Below are 16,310 nucleotides of genomic sequence, written 5' to 3'. Positions count from 1 at the left end.
AAACAGAAGATAATTGCTTTATCTGAGAAACTAACTAAAAGAGTACAAGCCCTGAATGATGGTTTTGTTTATGACACCCCTTTATAAAATATTCGTTTTTATTTTTTTAAAAAATTAACTCTTTTATAAAATATTCAAATGAACACACTGAGGATTGGCACCCACCAACTCTAGACATAGACTTATGGGAAAATTTGACACCTTAGTCTTTTATTTTGGGGGTGGCATGGGAAGGGGAAAACCAATTGTGTTGATAATGTTTATGTTCATGTTTATATTTTTCTGAAAAAAATAATAATATTTATAAAATCCAAAATGGTTCTTATGGATGCCTGTATTATATGCATACAAAAACGTATGCATTTTAGATTTATACCTCATCTTTCAATATTTGATTAAGCATGCTAAATGGGATTATGCTTTTTTCAGGGCTTAATAGAGTTCCTTGCTTTTTAACTAACTGCAGAGGAATAAGTTTGTAGAATTAACTAAGCCCCACGACATAGCCAGTAGAAACATGACGCAGCAAATATACAGTGTGTCTAGTTCTGGTTAGTGCCTCTATCAGAGACCACGTGAAACTCCATCAGCTGCTTACATTCCATAATGGAAGAAAGGTAGGATATGCATATAACAAATAAGTTGCCAGTAACAATGTCTTTTTTTCTAAATGTATCAACAGGAAGTCAAAGTATATGGAAAAGGTAATCCAATCAAAATTGTGGCTGTGGATTGTGGATTAAAGCACAATGCTATTCGTTTGCTTGTGAAGGTAAATCGTACATTTTTTAAATGGCTTTCTCTTCTATGGACCTGGTTTTATAATTTTGATTTGCTCATGACCAACAAACTGGACAATTGTTTAATTGCTTGAGTTTTCACAGATATTCTGGCAGTTTCAAGTTCTGTACTCTGTACACATCTTTAGCATATGAGAGGCTAAAGATGGACTGTCATGTCCATTCTAGTTTCTCATTGGGTCTGATAGATTTGTTTTTCAAACTGGGGAAACCTCTGAACATGTGCGAAGTGCGCCCATTCGTTCTGTCCATTTGGCCAAACCGAGAAAGCCAGGGGACATGGATTAGGAGTGTGCAGTGGATCTGCAGGTGCTTCAGAGGGATTCTAGGCTTGTCCAAGGCAAAGCAAGATAGGAAGCCTCATAGCGATTCAGTGATTCAGATACCCCAAAAACAAAACTACAGAATAGTGTCGGCTGAAACTGAAACTAAAGCATCTAAGTATGCCATATAAAGAAAATGTCAGAGTGGGAGTGAGGGAGAGCAAATGCCAGGTTGAGAGAAGGAGGACAGTGAGCTCCATTGTGATTGATAGTTCAAATCCTTTTAAAGTTGGCTTTTTCATATTCAGACTCTACTGTATCATGTTAGGCTGTACTGTTCAGCATCACGGAGTTACATGTCATTCTATAGTAAACTTTTTCATACTTTCCCTTTTGTTTCCTTCCCAGAGAGGTGCCGAGGTGCACCTGGTTCCTTGGAATCATGATTTCACCAGGCTGGAGTATGATGGGCTTTTGCTTTCTGGCGGTCCTGGCGATCCAACCCAAGCCCAAGAACTAATTGAAAATGTCAGGAAGGTAGAGAACATGCACGAGAATTGATATTTTGCTCAAAGCACTGTTGCCCTAAATTTCCCATGTTGCACAGTGGCAGCTCACAACCTTGGGATGTGTGCATTCCTTAAACCTCAGCTCTCCAACATTTCACCTGGTTAGGGAAAAAGAAGGGGGGGGGCTGTTTTAACTTGACTTGATGTGCTACTTCCAGAAACTCCTTTGCCTTTAATGTGAGAAACTGCGAGATGGAAAAGTAGATTGTCTATGGTGACATGATAGAAGTTTACAAAATTATACTTCGCTTTGAGAAAGTGGAAAGACACTAGAACTCATGGGTAGCCAATGAGGCTGAATAATGACTATCAGTGGCTACTAGCCATGATGACTGTGGAGACAGGAATGCTTCTGCATATCAGGAAGGGAGAGGGGTCTGGTGCTCAGATCCTGCTTGCAGAGTTCCCACAGGAATCCAGTTGGCCACTGCGAGAACAGGATGCTGGACTCGATGGCCCATGGGCCTGATCCAGCAGATGCTCTTCCTATGTTGATATAAGTCTTTCCCACCCAGGTTCTACAGAGTGATCGTCAGGAACCTTTGTTTGGAATCAGTTTGGGGAATCTAATCACTGGTCTGGCAGCTGGGGCTTCATCCTACAAAATGCCCATGGCCAACAGGTATGGTGACAAATCTACACCTGCGACAACAGCATCTTCAAGATACATATTTATCCTGCCTTCACCCCACACCAATCAGTTTGGGTTGTAAACTGCCCAAATATGGCATCCTGGCTTTGTAACAGTACAATCTATAGATCTATATCTTAAAGGTAGGAGTGGCTGGGGTGGTGCTGCAAGGCTGCCCCCTCCCCAACACCAGTGGTGTTGCTTTAAGGGCGGGGCTTGCACAAGTGCATTGCTGGGCTTTGCCAGTGCCCCTCTGCAGCCTGGAACTCATAGCTGCCCTGCCCTCTGCCCTGTCCCCGTCAGCAGCAGTGATGCCAGTGTCAGGAGGCCAGCTCCATGGCATTGACTTTGGCCATTCCAGTTTAAAGCTGATGCAGATTATTAGTTGAATCTCTCCACTGATTGTTTCTGAGCCCTTTTTCAAAACCTCTGTGGGATTATTGTAGCTCCTTTTGTGTGTTTCTGTTTGGTATTATTATTATTATTATTATTATTATTATTATTATTATTATTATTATTATTATTATTCCCCAATAGAGGATTAGGCATTTATGGGTAAATAATAAATGCAAATAAATAAATATGGCAAAAAGCAGAGTTGTTATCCTCCTAATGGATAATGGTAATGGGTGGTACAGTGTGTTCCTTTCTGCTTGCCCCTGCATGTTATTAATTGTGGCCTTCTTCTCCTGCCCTTCACACACCCACCCTCCCCTCCCCAAACTATTCCTTCCCCACTTCTCTCTCTTTGTGTGTGTCCCTTTAGAGGACAGAATCAACCAGTTGTGAACATGATGAATGGACAGGCTTTCATTACTGCTCAGAATCATGGCTACGCGATTGACAGCAACTCCCTCCCTCCTGGCTGGAAGCCTCTATTTGTGAATGCGAATGATCAAACAAATGAGGTAAAGCTCCCTCTCTCTGGGTATCTGTGAAGAATTTCATGAGACAGGGAAGATGAGCTGTACTCTGCTCAGGTGCACCCAAGAACATGCTTGCCTCTGATTTACCTAGAATGCCAATCTCCTGGTGTGTGTTTTTGCTCCTCGATGAATAGTTTCTTTTTGATTAATTACTGGATAATATACTGGATTTATTCCATTCAGGGATAGCGGGAAGATTCCTTTAATAGAGCGAGCCAGAAATCACACAGTAGTGTCCAAGGTTTTGAGTTTAGGCTGGATGTTCAGAAAAACAGGAAATATGACTGGAGGTGATGGAAACCCAGACTGGTAGATTGAATGGAGAAGTCTGCAGACCCTAATTATGTATGACTGTTCCTCATGGAAAGAGAAATTGAAGCCAAGGCACAATGAAACAAAGAAGAAATGACTCTTCTGCTCTTGAAAATATAAAAGCTAGCAGTTATTCAGGTTTGCTTCCAGCATTAATTGGAACTCGGGGGTCCTTTGTATGGAAGAGAATAGAAGTAAAGAAAAAAAGTTATATTAGCAAAGATTGAGATTATTTTTAGTAGTGGGAGAAGTAGGCATAGCATTCTATATCAGCAGGGCCCAGCTTGGGTAGTATAGCACCCTCGCTGCTCACCAAAGGATGATACTTCATGATGTTCCCCAATCATCTGTCAAGGCAGATTCAACATTGTAACGTTCACATCATTATCCCTTGGTGTTCCAATATTATCTGCCTTGCAGTGCATGTGGTGTGCAGCAGATGTGACAGGGGCAGTTTCTTGTGGAGATATCTTCTGATAGACCCAAGAGAAACTTTCATAGCTGCAAGAGTTTATGCCCTCCCTCGATGATGATCAAACAATCTCATGTTGAGTGCATCCTTGGACTGATCAGGATCAGACCTCTGCAGACAGAAATAGAGAGGAGCATCACTGGTTTGATAAAATCGGGAAGTGAACTTTTTAAATAACTAAAAAAGAGAAAAGGTTGGCATTGCCCTTATTTCACAGAAAATTCCTTAATGGAGGCACTTGTACTGAGGCCACCCTTTTTTGTGTAGCTACACACCAAATTTCTGGATGCTGTGGAACCACCATTCCATCACCCCCAGCATATCTTTAAGTGCAGGCCTTGAGTCTGGCTTGGTAGCAAACAGGCTACCAGTGAAGTCCTTTAAACACAGGGGTAATGGATCCCATGCAGTTTGCACCACTATATTTTTGCACCAATTGAGGTTCCTGTACCGTTCCCCATGGCAACCCTGCACAATGGCCAGACTCTTGCTGTTCTAAGATGGCAGCAAGCATTCTGGACTGTGGAGACCACCTCTGCCTCCAACCACAGTAGTGGATCTAGGAGCCCCCCACCCCCGCTACACACCCATTCCTTTTAGATATAGTGCGATCCCTTCCAGAATGGGCAAGGCAAGGCAGACGGGGAAGCAATATGCAGTGACATGTACTTAGCTTTGGTTACTGCCTGTGTTGCAGTAGGGCATGGGGTTAGGCACATGTGCCAAATGCTTCACAGAGAAGAGGGTTTCGAGGAGGGGTTTGGACCAAATAAGAGAGGTGGCATCACACAGGAGTTCTGGGAGGCTGTTGCAAAGCACCCATGAAGCAAAGAGGGAATTGTCTGAGGACCAGGAGACCTTCGAGCAGCTGAGGGTGGCGGGTGTTGGAGGAGCAAAGCTTGAGGGTGGGACAAGGGGGCCAATTCAGTGAATGGGAGTGGATAGGATGCCAGTGTAGAGATTTGGGCGGGGGTTACATAATCGGAGCAACCACAGAGTGATTTTGACAGGCTAGAAGTGCTGGATTGGCATGAGAGGAGATCAAGGTGAGACAGCAGAAGACAAAATAAAAAAATTCCTTCCAGTAGCACCTTAAAGACCAACTAAGTTAGTACTTGGTATGAGCTTTCGTGTGCATGCACACTTCTGAAGAATGTATCTGAAGAATGTATCTGAAGAAGTGTGCATGCACACGAAAGCTCATACCAAGAACTAACTTAGTTGGTCTTTAAGGTGCTACTGGAAGGAATTTTTTTATTTTGACTATGGCAGACCAACACGGTTACCTATCTGTAAGCAGAAGACAAGAAAGTCTAGTTAAGGCAATAGATGGCTGGGGCTTGAAAAATGTTTTCTTTCCCCCCCTCTTTTACCCAATGGAAAGAAGGGAAATGCCATGTCTCTGCAGTGTTATAACGGGAGATGTGGCACTGCTGAGCATTGAACTGAATGTGGAGGACAAAGGAGCAACAGGAGTCAAAGATAGAGGCAAAGTTTAATGTCTGATCAAGCAGGAAGAAGGCGTCTGTCACTAAAGAGAGTACTTGAGGGGAGAAAGGCTTGGGAAGTAGTTTAGTTTTGGACACAATGAATTTGAGATGGCGATGAAACAACCTATGTGGAAATATTAGGGAGGCAGTTGGAGAGGGATAGCGTGCTGCTTTTTTCTTTCTTTCTTTTTTAAAAAAGGTGCTTGGAATTCAGCAAGCACTATGTCAAAGCATGTGCACTAGCCAGTGAATTACAGAGATGCTATTGTGAGCTGCTCAGCAGTTTAGTGGATAAAACATCGTTTGAAGACCTGGAGTGTAATGAATTTCAGCGGTTGTTGCTAAGTCGTCCTGGGCCTTTAAACCTGACTGCAGGGTTTGTCAACAGTAGCATTATGATAACTCTCCTGTTTACAGAAGGGAAATTAAGGTAACCCTTTTTACCTTTTTTTGAAAAACCCATGCAGGGAATTATGCATGAGACCAAGCCGATATTCACAGCGCAGTTTTACCCAGAAGCCAATCCTGGACCGACAGACACAGAGGTACTGTGAAGGGATGAATCTGACAAAAGGTGCTTAGATTTAAGACTTGTTGGAGGAAAGCATGTGGAGTGCGAGACTGGCCAAGACTTGGAACGCTACAGAAATATTCTGCCAATTGTTTCCCATTGAGACCAGGCATTATCCTGTCTTCTGTACATTTGGCCATGCCACGAATTAAGGCCATGGGACCCCTGTATGCTGTTTGGTACCAGTTCAAAGGTGTCCCACACAGTGCAGCAGCTTGTTAAAACCAAAACAAATTTTGTGTAGCATTCTTCCTTTTTCTTTTCAATCTGAGAGCTCTGCAAGACCTATTGGTTTAAACATGTATTTATTTTTGAGCAATGTGACTTGCCCATACCATGTAGGGAAGATCATAAGAGGAGAGGAACATTTTTCACCATGAGGGCCACATGTCTTCACGGGAAAACTTGGCCAGAGGGGAAAATGGGGTGGCACAATGGATTTGACCCACAATAGGCTACCTTCCTGGGTGGCGCTGTGGGTTAAACCACAGAGCCTAGGACTTGCCGATCAGAAGGTCGGCGGTTCGAATCCCCACGATGGGGTGAGCTCCTGTTGTTTGGTCCCTGCTCCTGCCAACCTAGCAATTTGAAAGCACGTCAAAGTGCAAATAGATAAATAGGTACTGCTCCGGCAGGAAGGTAAACGGCGTTTCCATGCGTTGCTCTGGTTCGCCAGAAGCGGCTTAGTCATGCTGGCCACATGACCCGGAAGCTGTACGCCGGCTCCCTCGGCCAGTAAAGCGAGATGACTGCTGCAACCCCATAGATGTTCGTGACTGGACCTAATGGTCAGGGATCCCTTTACCTTTACCTTTAGGCGACCTTCCAGTCGTGCAAAAAAAAGTGGTTTGTTTTTTTTTACATCCTCTTCCCCATGTGCAAGAAACATTATTACTGTTCAAGGAGACATTCCAGCCAGGCTCCTGTGAGGGGCATGATTGAGACAGGATATGGCCAAAGGAGAGGGTGTGACTTGGGGAGAGTCCTGAGGGCCAGATAGAAAGGCTTGGGAGGGCCATATCCAAGGCCTCAGGTTCCCCATCCCTGATCAGATTAAACACCTTTCTTTCAGCAGTGGCCAGCCAGATGTTAGATGCTTCAAGGAAACCCACAAGCAGTCCTTGAAAGCAGTAGATCTCATTGAATTATATGCTCAGGTCTTGCTGTGCTTTGATCTAAGTGTGATATATTGTTTTAAACTAAGCAGCAAAATTTGCATAGGTAGGATTGGGGCCCAAACCTCATATACAGTGGTACCTCAGGTTAAGTACTTAATTCATTCCAGAGGTCCGTTCTTAACCTGAAACTGTTCTTAACCTGAAGCACCACTTTAGCTAATGGGGCCTCCTGCTGCCGCCGTGCCGCCGGAGCCCGATTTCTGTTCTTATCCTGAAGCAAAGTTCTTAACCTGAAGCACTATTTCTGGGTTAGCAGAGTCTGTAACCTGAAGCGTATGTAACCTGAAGCGTATGTAACCCGAGGTACCACTGTACATGATATATGTAAATGAAAGCAGTTTATGTCACTGAAAGGCAGATAGGTTTTTTCCTTTCCTTTCCTTTATTTTAAAACAAGACCTATTATATTTCAAATACATTTTGAATACATTCGCATTATTGAAGTTGTAGAGCTATTTAAATGGATTCATATGCACACTTCCTTGTTCTCACGTCTCAAAATGAGGCTTAATCCCCTGTCTGTGATCTCCCATGACAATCCCTCCAGCAATAGGTTGAGTAGGTGGGAGATTGTGATTAAACAGCATAAGGATGTGAAGCCAGGAAAAAGAGGACATGCCTGCCCATATTTAGCATTCGTTGGAGATAAACAGCAACAAAAAATGCTTAAGGGGGTGTATTTTAATCATTATTTATTTGGGGATTTTTGGTTAACTAAACATAGACCAGAAGATGGAGCACTATTATTCCCAATTTAATAGGCTAGGGAACTGAAACAGAGCAAGAGTGATTTGCTTAATGGAATTGCAGACTGTGTTTAAATCCAGGTCTCTCAATAAAACCCTGAGGTACTGTCCATTGGAACACACAAGCGTAATCCAGTTTGAACAGAAGTGATATATACAGTTGTTCTTCGTAGCAGCTTCCCTCGTAAAGACCTTGTTGATCCATGCTAAGATTTTCCTGCAAATTGGATTAGATGCATGCCTTAAACTTCTTAAGCACTTGCGTGCTTGGTTGGTTTGGGACACAATACAATGAGTGCATCTATTAATTAGGTTAATTATTAATTAAGTGAATTAGACTCACAACCTAATTAGAGAGAGTTCTAATGATACTAAACAGTGAAATTCCAGAGAGGGTAATCATGTTAGCTTGTTGCACTAAAACCCTTCAAATCCTGTGCTTATGATAGTAATTCTGTAGAACTTATGCTAACTTCCAAAAAATACAGATTTTATGCAAAACACAGTATTTATGACTTTATGTGATGAGCTGATTTTGTATCAATTATTTCAGTTAAAGGTTAGTAAGAGTAGACTGGGTCAAGTGGCTTTGTAGTGAAAATGATTGAAGACCCTGCTTGTGTACAGGAGCATGTTCAATACCCTTTTACAACTTGAGAAATATGTGGTAGATGGACTCAGCGTGGTAACAGCTACATTACAAACATGGTTTTCCCTTGTTCTTTCTGTCTTTTTATAATATAAATGTGGTCTTCTTTTGAATGCTGATATGCATTTTGTTTACTTTTCCTAGTTCTTATTTGATTCATTTATTTCACTGATCAAGAAGGGAAAAGGTACCAGTATCGCTTCAGTGCTGCCCAAGGCCACAGCTGCAACTTCGAGAGTGGAGGTCAGTTTATTAATGTGTTTTGTGTTTAGCCATCAGTCATACAGTGACTGGTACCATTATTGAAAAAGGTGGGCAGACTTGCTGTCCAGAACCTAGAGATTTGCACAACCAAAAGTACCCTGTAAAAAATGTCCTGATTTTGTTACTCATTATAGTTATATTAACTCTCATTTTGCTTTGAAATAATTGTTGATACATAGGAATTTGAGCTGTGTGCCTTGCAAGTGCAGAATTTTTGGACATAGATGAGGAAGTAAGGCAGAGATGGAGTGACTTGCCCCAAATAACCAGTGAGCCTGTGGAGGAGGAGTGGTTTGAATCCAAAGCCCACTGCTGGCATATTCTTGAGAAGCTGAATGTTGTGGGTGCTTATATGCTGTTAGCTGTAAATAAAACTTGGCTGGTTCCAGTTTTAGATTACACTCCCCCCATATGACTCTATATCCTCCCACAAAGCATCTGGGTGCAGAACAAATAATACAAAACAAGAACTATGATCAGCCATATTGAAGCACACTTGCCTGTAAGTTAATGTGGCAATAAACAAATGAGTTGCACATTTTGCACAGTCATTCTAGCTTGCTACCAAATAAAGCTGAAATAGAATTGCGTTTCAGTTTATTTAAAACTCTAAGACCGTTAACTTGTATAACAAAAAAACTAACAAAAAAACTTATTGCTCACAACTTTTATGACACCGAATTTCCTTCTCTCAAGTGGTTCTGCTTCCTGGGATAAATATAGTGGGCTGTCAAGCCATTCAATTCTCCTGCACCTTAGGCCTAGGGCTACTTAGACCTGGGGATACTGGTCCCTGGTCTTACCTCTCTTTCTGTTGATTCCAGGCTCATATTCTGCCCCATACACGAAAGGGCAGTCTCCAGGCATTTCCAGGATTTTTTGTTTGAATCAGTGTGAAATGCAAATGTAAAACTCATACTGGTCAGAATGCTAATTTTCATTACAAATGTCTCTGCATTTATTTTGCAGTAACAGCAATTGGGCATTCATATAAACAGCATGAGAGTCTCAAAGGTTATTGAAAATTCCTAATATGTATTGCATTGCTGGATTTTCTATAAAGTTCCTCCTTTTTGTGGCAAAGTTATTCCTTCCTTCGGAAAGCTGAATTTAATGCAAAGACAACTTCAGAGTCAACTCATTGCACAAACCAGTGTGTGCAATATAGGACTAGCTCAGTCTTATATTGAGTTGCTGTGTTAGAATCCTTTGTTCTAAATATTTGAATTTTTGCTTTTATACGAAGGACAGGATATTGTAGTTTTGAGCAGAAAGGAGGTGTGACAGTTTCCATGAAGCTGTTCTTTAGTTTTTCCAGAGAAAGGGCTGAGAATGTGTTGGATTTGGATTCGTAAATAGACCCTGTTAGCCAGGATTGCCCATAAGACATGTATAGGAAGTGTCATTGGCTTGGATTTCTCATGGATGAATGAAAGGGAGACAGGAAATGGTTGCCAAAGCAACAGATGAAGGGAAACATATTGGGGAAAGACAGAATTGTGTGTGTGTGTTAAGGGTGGATTTTGATCCCCTGCAATTTCTACTTTTGAGGTAGAAACCAAAACTTGAAAATATTTAGCTCAGCATCAGTATGATGCAGGAAGATAAGCAAACAGGAGACCAATACATTTATTTCAGGAGGAACATGAATATGATGACATTGATGTCTTAGCAAATTTATATCCTGGCTTTCTGTATAAGTACACAAGGCAGCTGGCATTGAAAATGAATCAGTACAAAATAAGATATACAACCTAAAACCCTAGAGCCAGCTAACAAACCAACTGATGGCACTTAAAACCAAGCAACAGATTTAAAACCAGGAAAATGAACGTGGGGTGATGAAGCAGGTGGGGTGCGGATCCTGATCATGTGTAATGTGTATCAATAACCATTAGCATATTCTAAACTCATATGCATGGAAGTTGAGATGCAGTGATAAAGGAAAAAAAGAGGTACTTTCCCCTAGATATAGAATCATAGAATCATGGAGTTGGAAGACACCACAAGGGCCATCGAGTCCAACCCCCTGCCAAGCAGGAAACACCATCAGAGCACTCCTGACATATGGTTGTCAAGCCTCTGCTTAAAGACCTCCAAAGGAGGAGACTCCACCACACTCCTTGGCAGCAAATTCCACTGTCGAACAGCTCTTACTGTCAGGAAGTTCTTCCTAATGTTTAGGTGGAATCTTCTTTCTTGTAGTTTGGATCCATTGCTCCGTGTCCGCTTCTCTGGAGCAGCAGAAAACAACCTTTCTCCCTCCTCTATATGACATCCTTTTATATATTTGAACATGGTTATCATATCACCCCTTAACCTCCTCTTCTCCAGGCTAAACAGGCCTTTGACCATTTTGGTTGCCCTCCTCTGGACACGTTCCAGTTTGTCAGTGTCCTTCTTGAACTGTGGTGCTCAGAACTGGACACAGTACTCCAGGTGAGGTCTGACCAGAGCAGAATACAGTGGCACTATTACTTCCCTTGATCTAGATGCTATACTCCTATTGATGAGGCCCAGAATTGCATTGGCTTTTTTAGCTGCCGCGTCACACTGTTGGCTCATGTCAAGTTTGTGGTCAACCAAGACTCCTAGATCCTTTTCACATGTACTGCTCTCAAGCCAGGTGTCACCCATCTTGTATTTGTGCCTCTTATTTTTTTGCCCAAGTGCAATTCTTTACATTTCTCCCTGTTAAAGTTCATCTTGTTTGTTTTGGCCCAGTTCTCTAGTCTGTCAAGGTTGTGTGATCCTGTCCTCTGGGGTGTTAGCCACCCCTCCCAGTTTGGTGTAATCTGCAAATTTGATATGCTTCAGGAACAACTCATGCAGAGACATGGATGGGGCTCCGGAACTAGGTTTTACCCCTGGGTAGAGAGTAGCCCATTAAAGAAATCCTCAAAATGTCTGGGTATGCAAAAATCTTATTTGAGGTTTTTAATCCCATCCATGACGCGAGTGGCACTATGGTCTAAACCACTGAGCCTAGGGCTTGCCAATCGGAAGGTTGGCGGTTCGAATCCCCGTGACGGGGTGAGCTCCCATTGCTCGGTCCCTGCTCCTGCCAACCTAGCAGTTCGAAAGCATGCCAGTGCAAGTACATCAATAGGTACCACTCCGGCGGGAAGGTAAATGGTGTTTCCGTGCGCTTCTCTGGTTCGCCAGAAGCGGCTTAGTCATGCTGGCCACATGATCCGGAAAAACTGTCTGTGGGCAAACGTCGGTTCCCTCGGCCAGTAAAGTAAGATGAGCGTCGCAACCCCAGAGTCATTTGTGACTGGACCTAACTGTCAGGGGTCCTTTGCCTTTTTAATCCTATCCATGATAAGACACTGGGGATGAGCACATGAACCCCACCCCTCATTTCCATCCCATCACCATGTTGGAGGAGTGCCTTCTGCTGCAGGAAGCCTTTATGCTTGTGCAGACTGAGGTTCCCTGCATGATTTAGGATCCTTGATTTAGAACTTCTCCATGGAGCAGCCTCACTCCATGGAGAAGTTCAGCCCCCAAGTCAAGGAGGTCTGTAGTACAGCAACCGTAATGCAAGGGAGGAGCTGGGGGTGAGGGAGTACTCTGCCATTGTCCCTCACTTGCGACCAAAGGTTCCCAACCCCTGTAGTAGGAGAACAGTAGGCCCTTTGTCGTCTTGGAAAACATCTTGGAAAAAGAACAGGTGAGGACCCAGCTTTCTTGTGAGATGGGGGCCAACAGCGCATGTGCTGATATAGCTCTACTGACCTATTGCTTGTCTTCAGGTTTCCAAAGTTCTAATCCTGGGATCTGGCGGTTTGTGTATCGGTCAAGCAGGAGAATTTGATTATTCTGGATCACAGGCTGTCAAGGCCATGAAGGTGAGAATGTGGGAGGCAAAGTAAAGTGTTTGTTACAAGGGTGGGGGACCTGTGTCCCTCCAGATGTGGCTGGACTCCAAATCCCATCAGCCCCAGCCAGTATGGCCAGTGCCCAAGGACGATGGGAGCTGTAGTCCAACAACATTTGGAGGGCCACAGTTTCCCCACACCTAGCTTAGCATGCTCCACATCCATCCTTGCTCCTTCATGTAGTACTTATGCAATTATTTGCTCTGCCTTGTTTACATTTTTGATAGCATATGGAAATATAGGCAGAACTGGCTGCATTATTCAGTGAGCATAAAAACTCTGTTTATCATTCCTGTGAACAGGTTGTGGTCAAATTCTGTTATTAATATGTGCGCAATGAAATAAGTTCACATAAATGGTTGTGCAAAAGAAATGGCAGCCTTGCTGATTTATTGTAGAAAAAGCATTCATTATTTGTCATGTATAACTTGGTATCAAGTTCTGTCTGTTTCCTGGTTGGGAGACCAAGATAGGTTTAAAATGACAGATCACTGGTACTTGTGTGAACCAGATCACAACACATCATATGTGTTAAAATAATTGAGGCATCCTGGGTTTATGTATATCCTCCCAATATACTGTTAGTCACGCAGGCGACCTGACATTGTTTTTGGGTTTTTTTGCAAAAAGTGTAAATGGGAACATTTCTGAGGCAGTAAGAGGCTTTGAAAGAGGCCTTAAATTATTCACAAAACACTTCGTCTGGATATATGTCTGTAGCTGACATACATATAGGGTTTCTATAGTAAATGGAACTGGGTGGGTGGGGGGCTTCCAATGCACTCCTATACATGTCTACTCAGAAGTAAGCTCCATTGGGTTAAATTGATTTACTCCCTGTCCCAGGTAAGTGAGCATAGGATTGCTGCCTAAGAAATCTTGTCCAATAACTCACATGTTACAGCTGTTTCTTAAGTTTTCTTTTGCAACATGGAGGTTAAAATAGCAATAGAACCTCATGAGGTAAGAGAACAAAATGTATTCATTCATTCATTCTTAGAGAGACAGAGCATTTACATGGTCCCTAATCATGAAAATAAAGAACCATTCATTCTTTCTGTCCTGAGAAAAGATGAATTGACTTTTCCCAGCCAAAATTTTTATGACATTTCCCAGCCAAAGTTTGTATGTCCCATTGATTTCATATGTTTTAATTCACTTCCATGGAAATAAATGACACTTAAGGTTTGTTTCTGTAAAACACTGAATTCTCCAAGCAAAATTCTTTAACATTTATGACCATGCTGCTGTTTGGCTGTCCCAGAAAGGAGGCCATCCATTCCCCTGGAGTTGTCAAACAGATTCATTGTGCTTTTCTGCAGCCTGGATGTAGACTGCAGTCAGCCTGTGAGGAAGCTCTGCTGGCTTGTGATACTGCTTGGAGAAATCAAATTATCAGAGAAATGAATTGGAGGCACTTTCCCTATACAAAGATCATCTTGATTTCTAAAGAAAAGCATTTCTTCTCAAACTGACACTCTCCTGTTCTCTGCTTCGCTTGCCCTCTGCTTTCACATTTAAGAAAAGTTACATTTCCCAGTAAATCTTGCTAGCTTGACCTTCCTGGGCTCACCAGCAGCCGGTCTCTTGATCTTGCTGCTAATCAGCCATTCCAGAAGCGACACTTGCTCTTGGTGACCCTGCCTCTGGCAACGTGATTTACAACAGCGTGTGAAGCCAAGGCAGTTTGTGCGAGTGTAGCCCTGCAAGACGTGCCTAAGTGTTCACATCATTATTCGCCTTCCATTGTGTTGATGCAAGACTAGCCTTAAGCTGCTGTTTATTAGGCAGCTCGACACCATGAATGATTAACATGAGGCCAAACGTAAATAGGCAACATATGTGAGCAAGTGTTACTTCACAAGGACAGCCATGGGAAGAATGGAAAGCAGAAATATATTGAAGTAGCACATGCATTTAAAACACTCCCATAGAGTGGTAGCGTGTGCTGGTGTCCTGCTTGCAGAACTCGTGTGGTGGTTGCAGATTTGCAGCTGGAATAATGCACATTAGACCACGGTCCTGGGTGATAACAGGCCACAAATTTATTTGCTTATACAGCAGGTATGCAGGATTGGCATGACAATAGTCGGGCAAGAATCAGATCATTCCACTCTGACCTTGCTGTTGGAATGGAATTCCATTTGATGGCAGGCACCATTGAAAGTTGGCCAGTGTTGGATCCCTGCATGGTGCAGGCCAAGCATCCGGGATCCCACTGGGCAACTGGGAGAGGGGTTTAGGCAAGGCTGGGCCACACCTGAGCTAGGGATGTGCCTTGCCCATATCCTCCCCTAGAGCCCTTTTGCCTCCCTTCTGCTTTGATCCTTCCCAATGCCATTTCTGTCACAAGAGAAGCCGCCCAAATCCCAGCAACTCCACCTACTGCTACAACCAAACTAAGGCCAGAGCATAGGTCACCAAGCCAGGCTTTGCCCCTGTTGGGTAGGTGCCCCCCATCCAGTTGAAAGAGGCCCATCCTAATCAATCTAATCTAATCAATGCCAGAATCGCTCTTCCACCGGAGGTGCAGCTTGAAACACTTCATCCCTGCCTGGAGAGCCAGAATGTTTGTGCCCATGGATGGTGGCTGAGTTGATTTGTCCACAGCACTGACCTTGTAAGCTGTTCCTCCCAGTGCATGGTGTTGTGCTCACAAATCTACACACACTTCTGGTCTGCAATAGTTAAAAAAATTACCAGCACTAGGTTGTTCCCGTGAGATGTGAATGTAGCTCTTGAATGAATAGTTACTGTGTTTTTAAAAAATTTTCTAGGAAGAAAATGTGAAAACGGTCCTGATGAACCCCAATATTGCCTCAGTTCAGACCAATGAGGTTGGCCTAAAGCAAGCGGACAGAGTTTACTTTCTCCCCATCACCCCACAGTTTGTTACAGAGGTCATCAAAGCAGAACGGCCAGATGGCTTAATTCTTGGTATGGGTGGACAGACCGCTCTCAACTGCGGTAAGTTTGTTGTGGGAATGCATTTCTCTCTTCTTACCATGGAAAGCTATCTTCATGAACTTAGCATGCTGGAAACTAAGTGAAATGTAGTCATCTTTTATATAAATAAGGACAATTATTATAGCAAATGAACTATGGTCCTATCTTCTATTTGGGTTTTTTTAATGTAAGAATATGCATGGTTTCAAGATTTGCAGAATGTTTCATGAGGTAAATTGAAAAGCCAAGGTATTTACCAAGTTTCAAGCTGCAGCTGTCATTGTGTGTGTGTGTGTGTGTGTGTGTGTGTGTGTGAGACACATTTGCTTGCTTAACAGTACCATGCTATGATAACTCCTCCAGGCTACACAGATGTCTCTCTATCCTGCACACATACATGCCTGCAGATGAGGTAAATTCAGACCAGGAGGCTTTTTAGAGGCAATGATTTTAGCCACATTAAGAAGGAAAGTGGCCTTACCACTTTTAGCTCTTTGAACCAACAACTTACAGACAATTGTGACTAGAGCTAATACACAATACTGAGATATTGAGTCATTGTAACAGCAGATTGTAATCTTATTGGTCAATTCCTCGCCTTCAAATGTT

At 42.9% G+C, this 16,310-nt stretch overlaps 1 protein-coding gene and 1 long non-coding RNA gene across 3 annotated transcripts in view; one reads left to right on the top strand and one right to left on the bottom strand.

Moving 5' to 3' along the window:
* Positions 1 to 16,310, top strand: part of CPS1 (carbamoyl-phosphate synthase 1) — a 159,965-nt gene that overhangs the window by 30,856 nt on the left and 112,799 nt on the right. For both annotated transcript variants that reach the window (XM_082228040.1, XM_082228039.1), the window contains 8 exons: positions 683 to 772; positions 1,472 to 1,600; positions 2,148 to 2,254; positions 3,030 to 3,171; positions 5,931 to 6,008; positions 8,752 to 8,850; positions 12,630 to 12,725; positions 15,533 to 15,722. In XM_082228040.1, coding sequence (XP_082084166.1) covers positions 683 to 772; positions 1,472 to 1,600; positions 2,148 to 2,254; positions 3,030 to 3,171; positions 5,931 to 6,008; positions 8,752 to 8,850; positions 12,630 to 12,725; positions 15,533 to 15,722 — 931 coding nt within the window. The remainder of the gene's footprint in view (positions 1 to 682; positions 773 to 1,471; positions 1,601 to 2,147; positions 2,255 to 3,029; positions 3,172 to 5,930; positions 6,009 to 8,751; positions 8,851 to 12,629; positions 12,726 to 15,532; positions 15,723 to 16,310) is intronic.
* LOC309535395 lies at positions 3,376 to 4,415 on the bottom strand. Its single transcript, XR_014221242.1, has 2 exons — positions 3,815 to 4,415; positions 3,376 to 3,673 (listed from the first exon to the last, which is right to left on the bottom strand). It is a non-coding gene; the product is annotated as an uncharacterized lncRNA (long non-coding RNA).

This window comes from Podarcis vaucheri (assembly GCF_965113315.1).
Source record: "Podarcis vaucheri genome assembly, chromosome: 1".
Classification (NCBI taxonomy): Eukaryota; Metazoa; Chordata; class Lepidosauria; order Squamata; family Lacertidae; genus Podarcis; species Podarcis vaucheri.
This window is presented reverse-complemented; position numbering and strand designations above follow the sequence as displayed.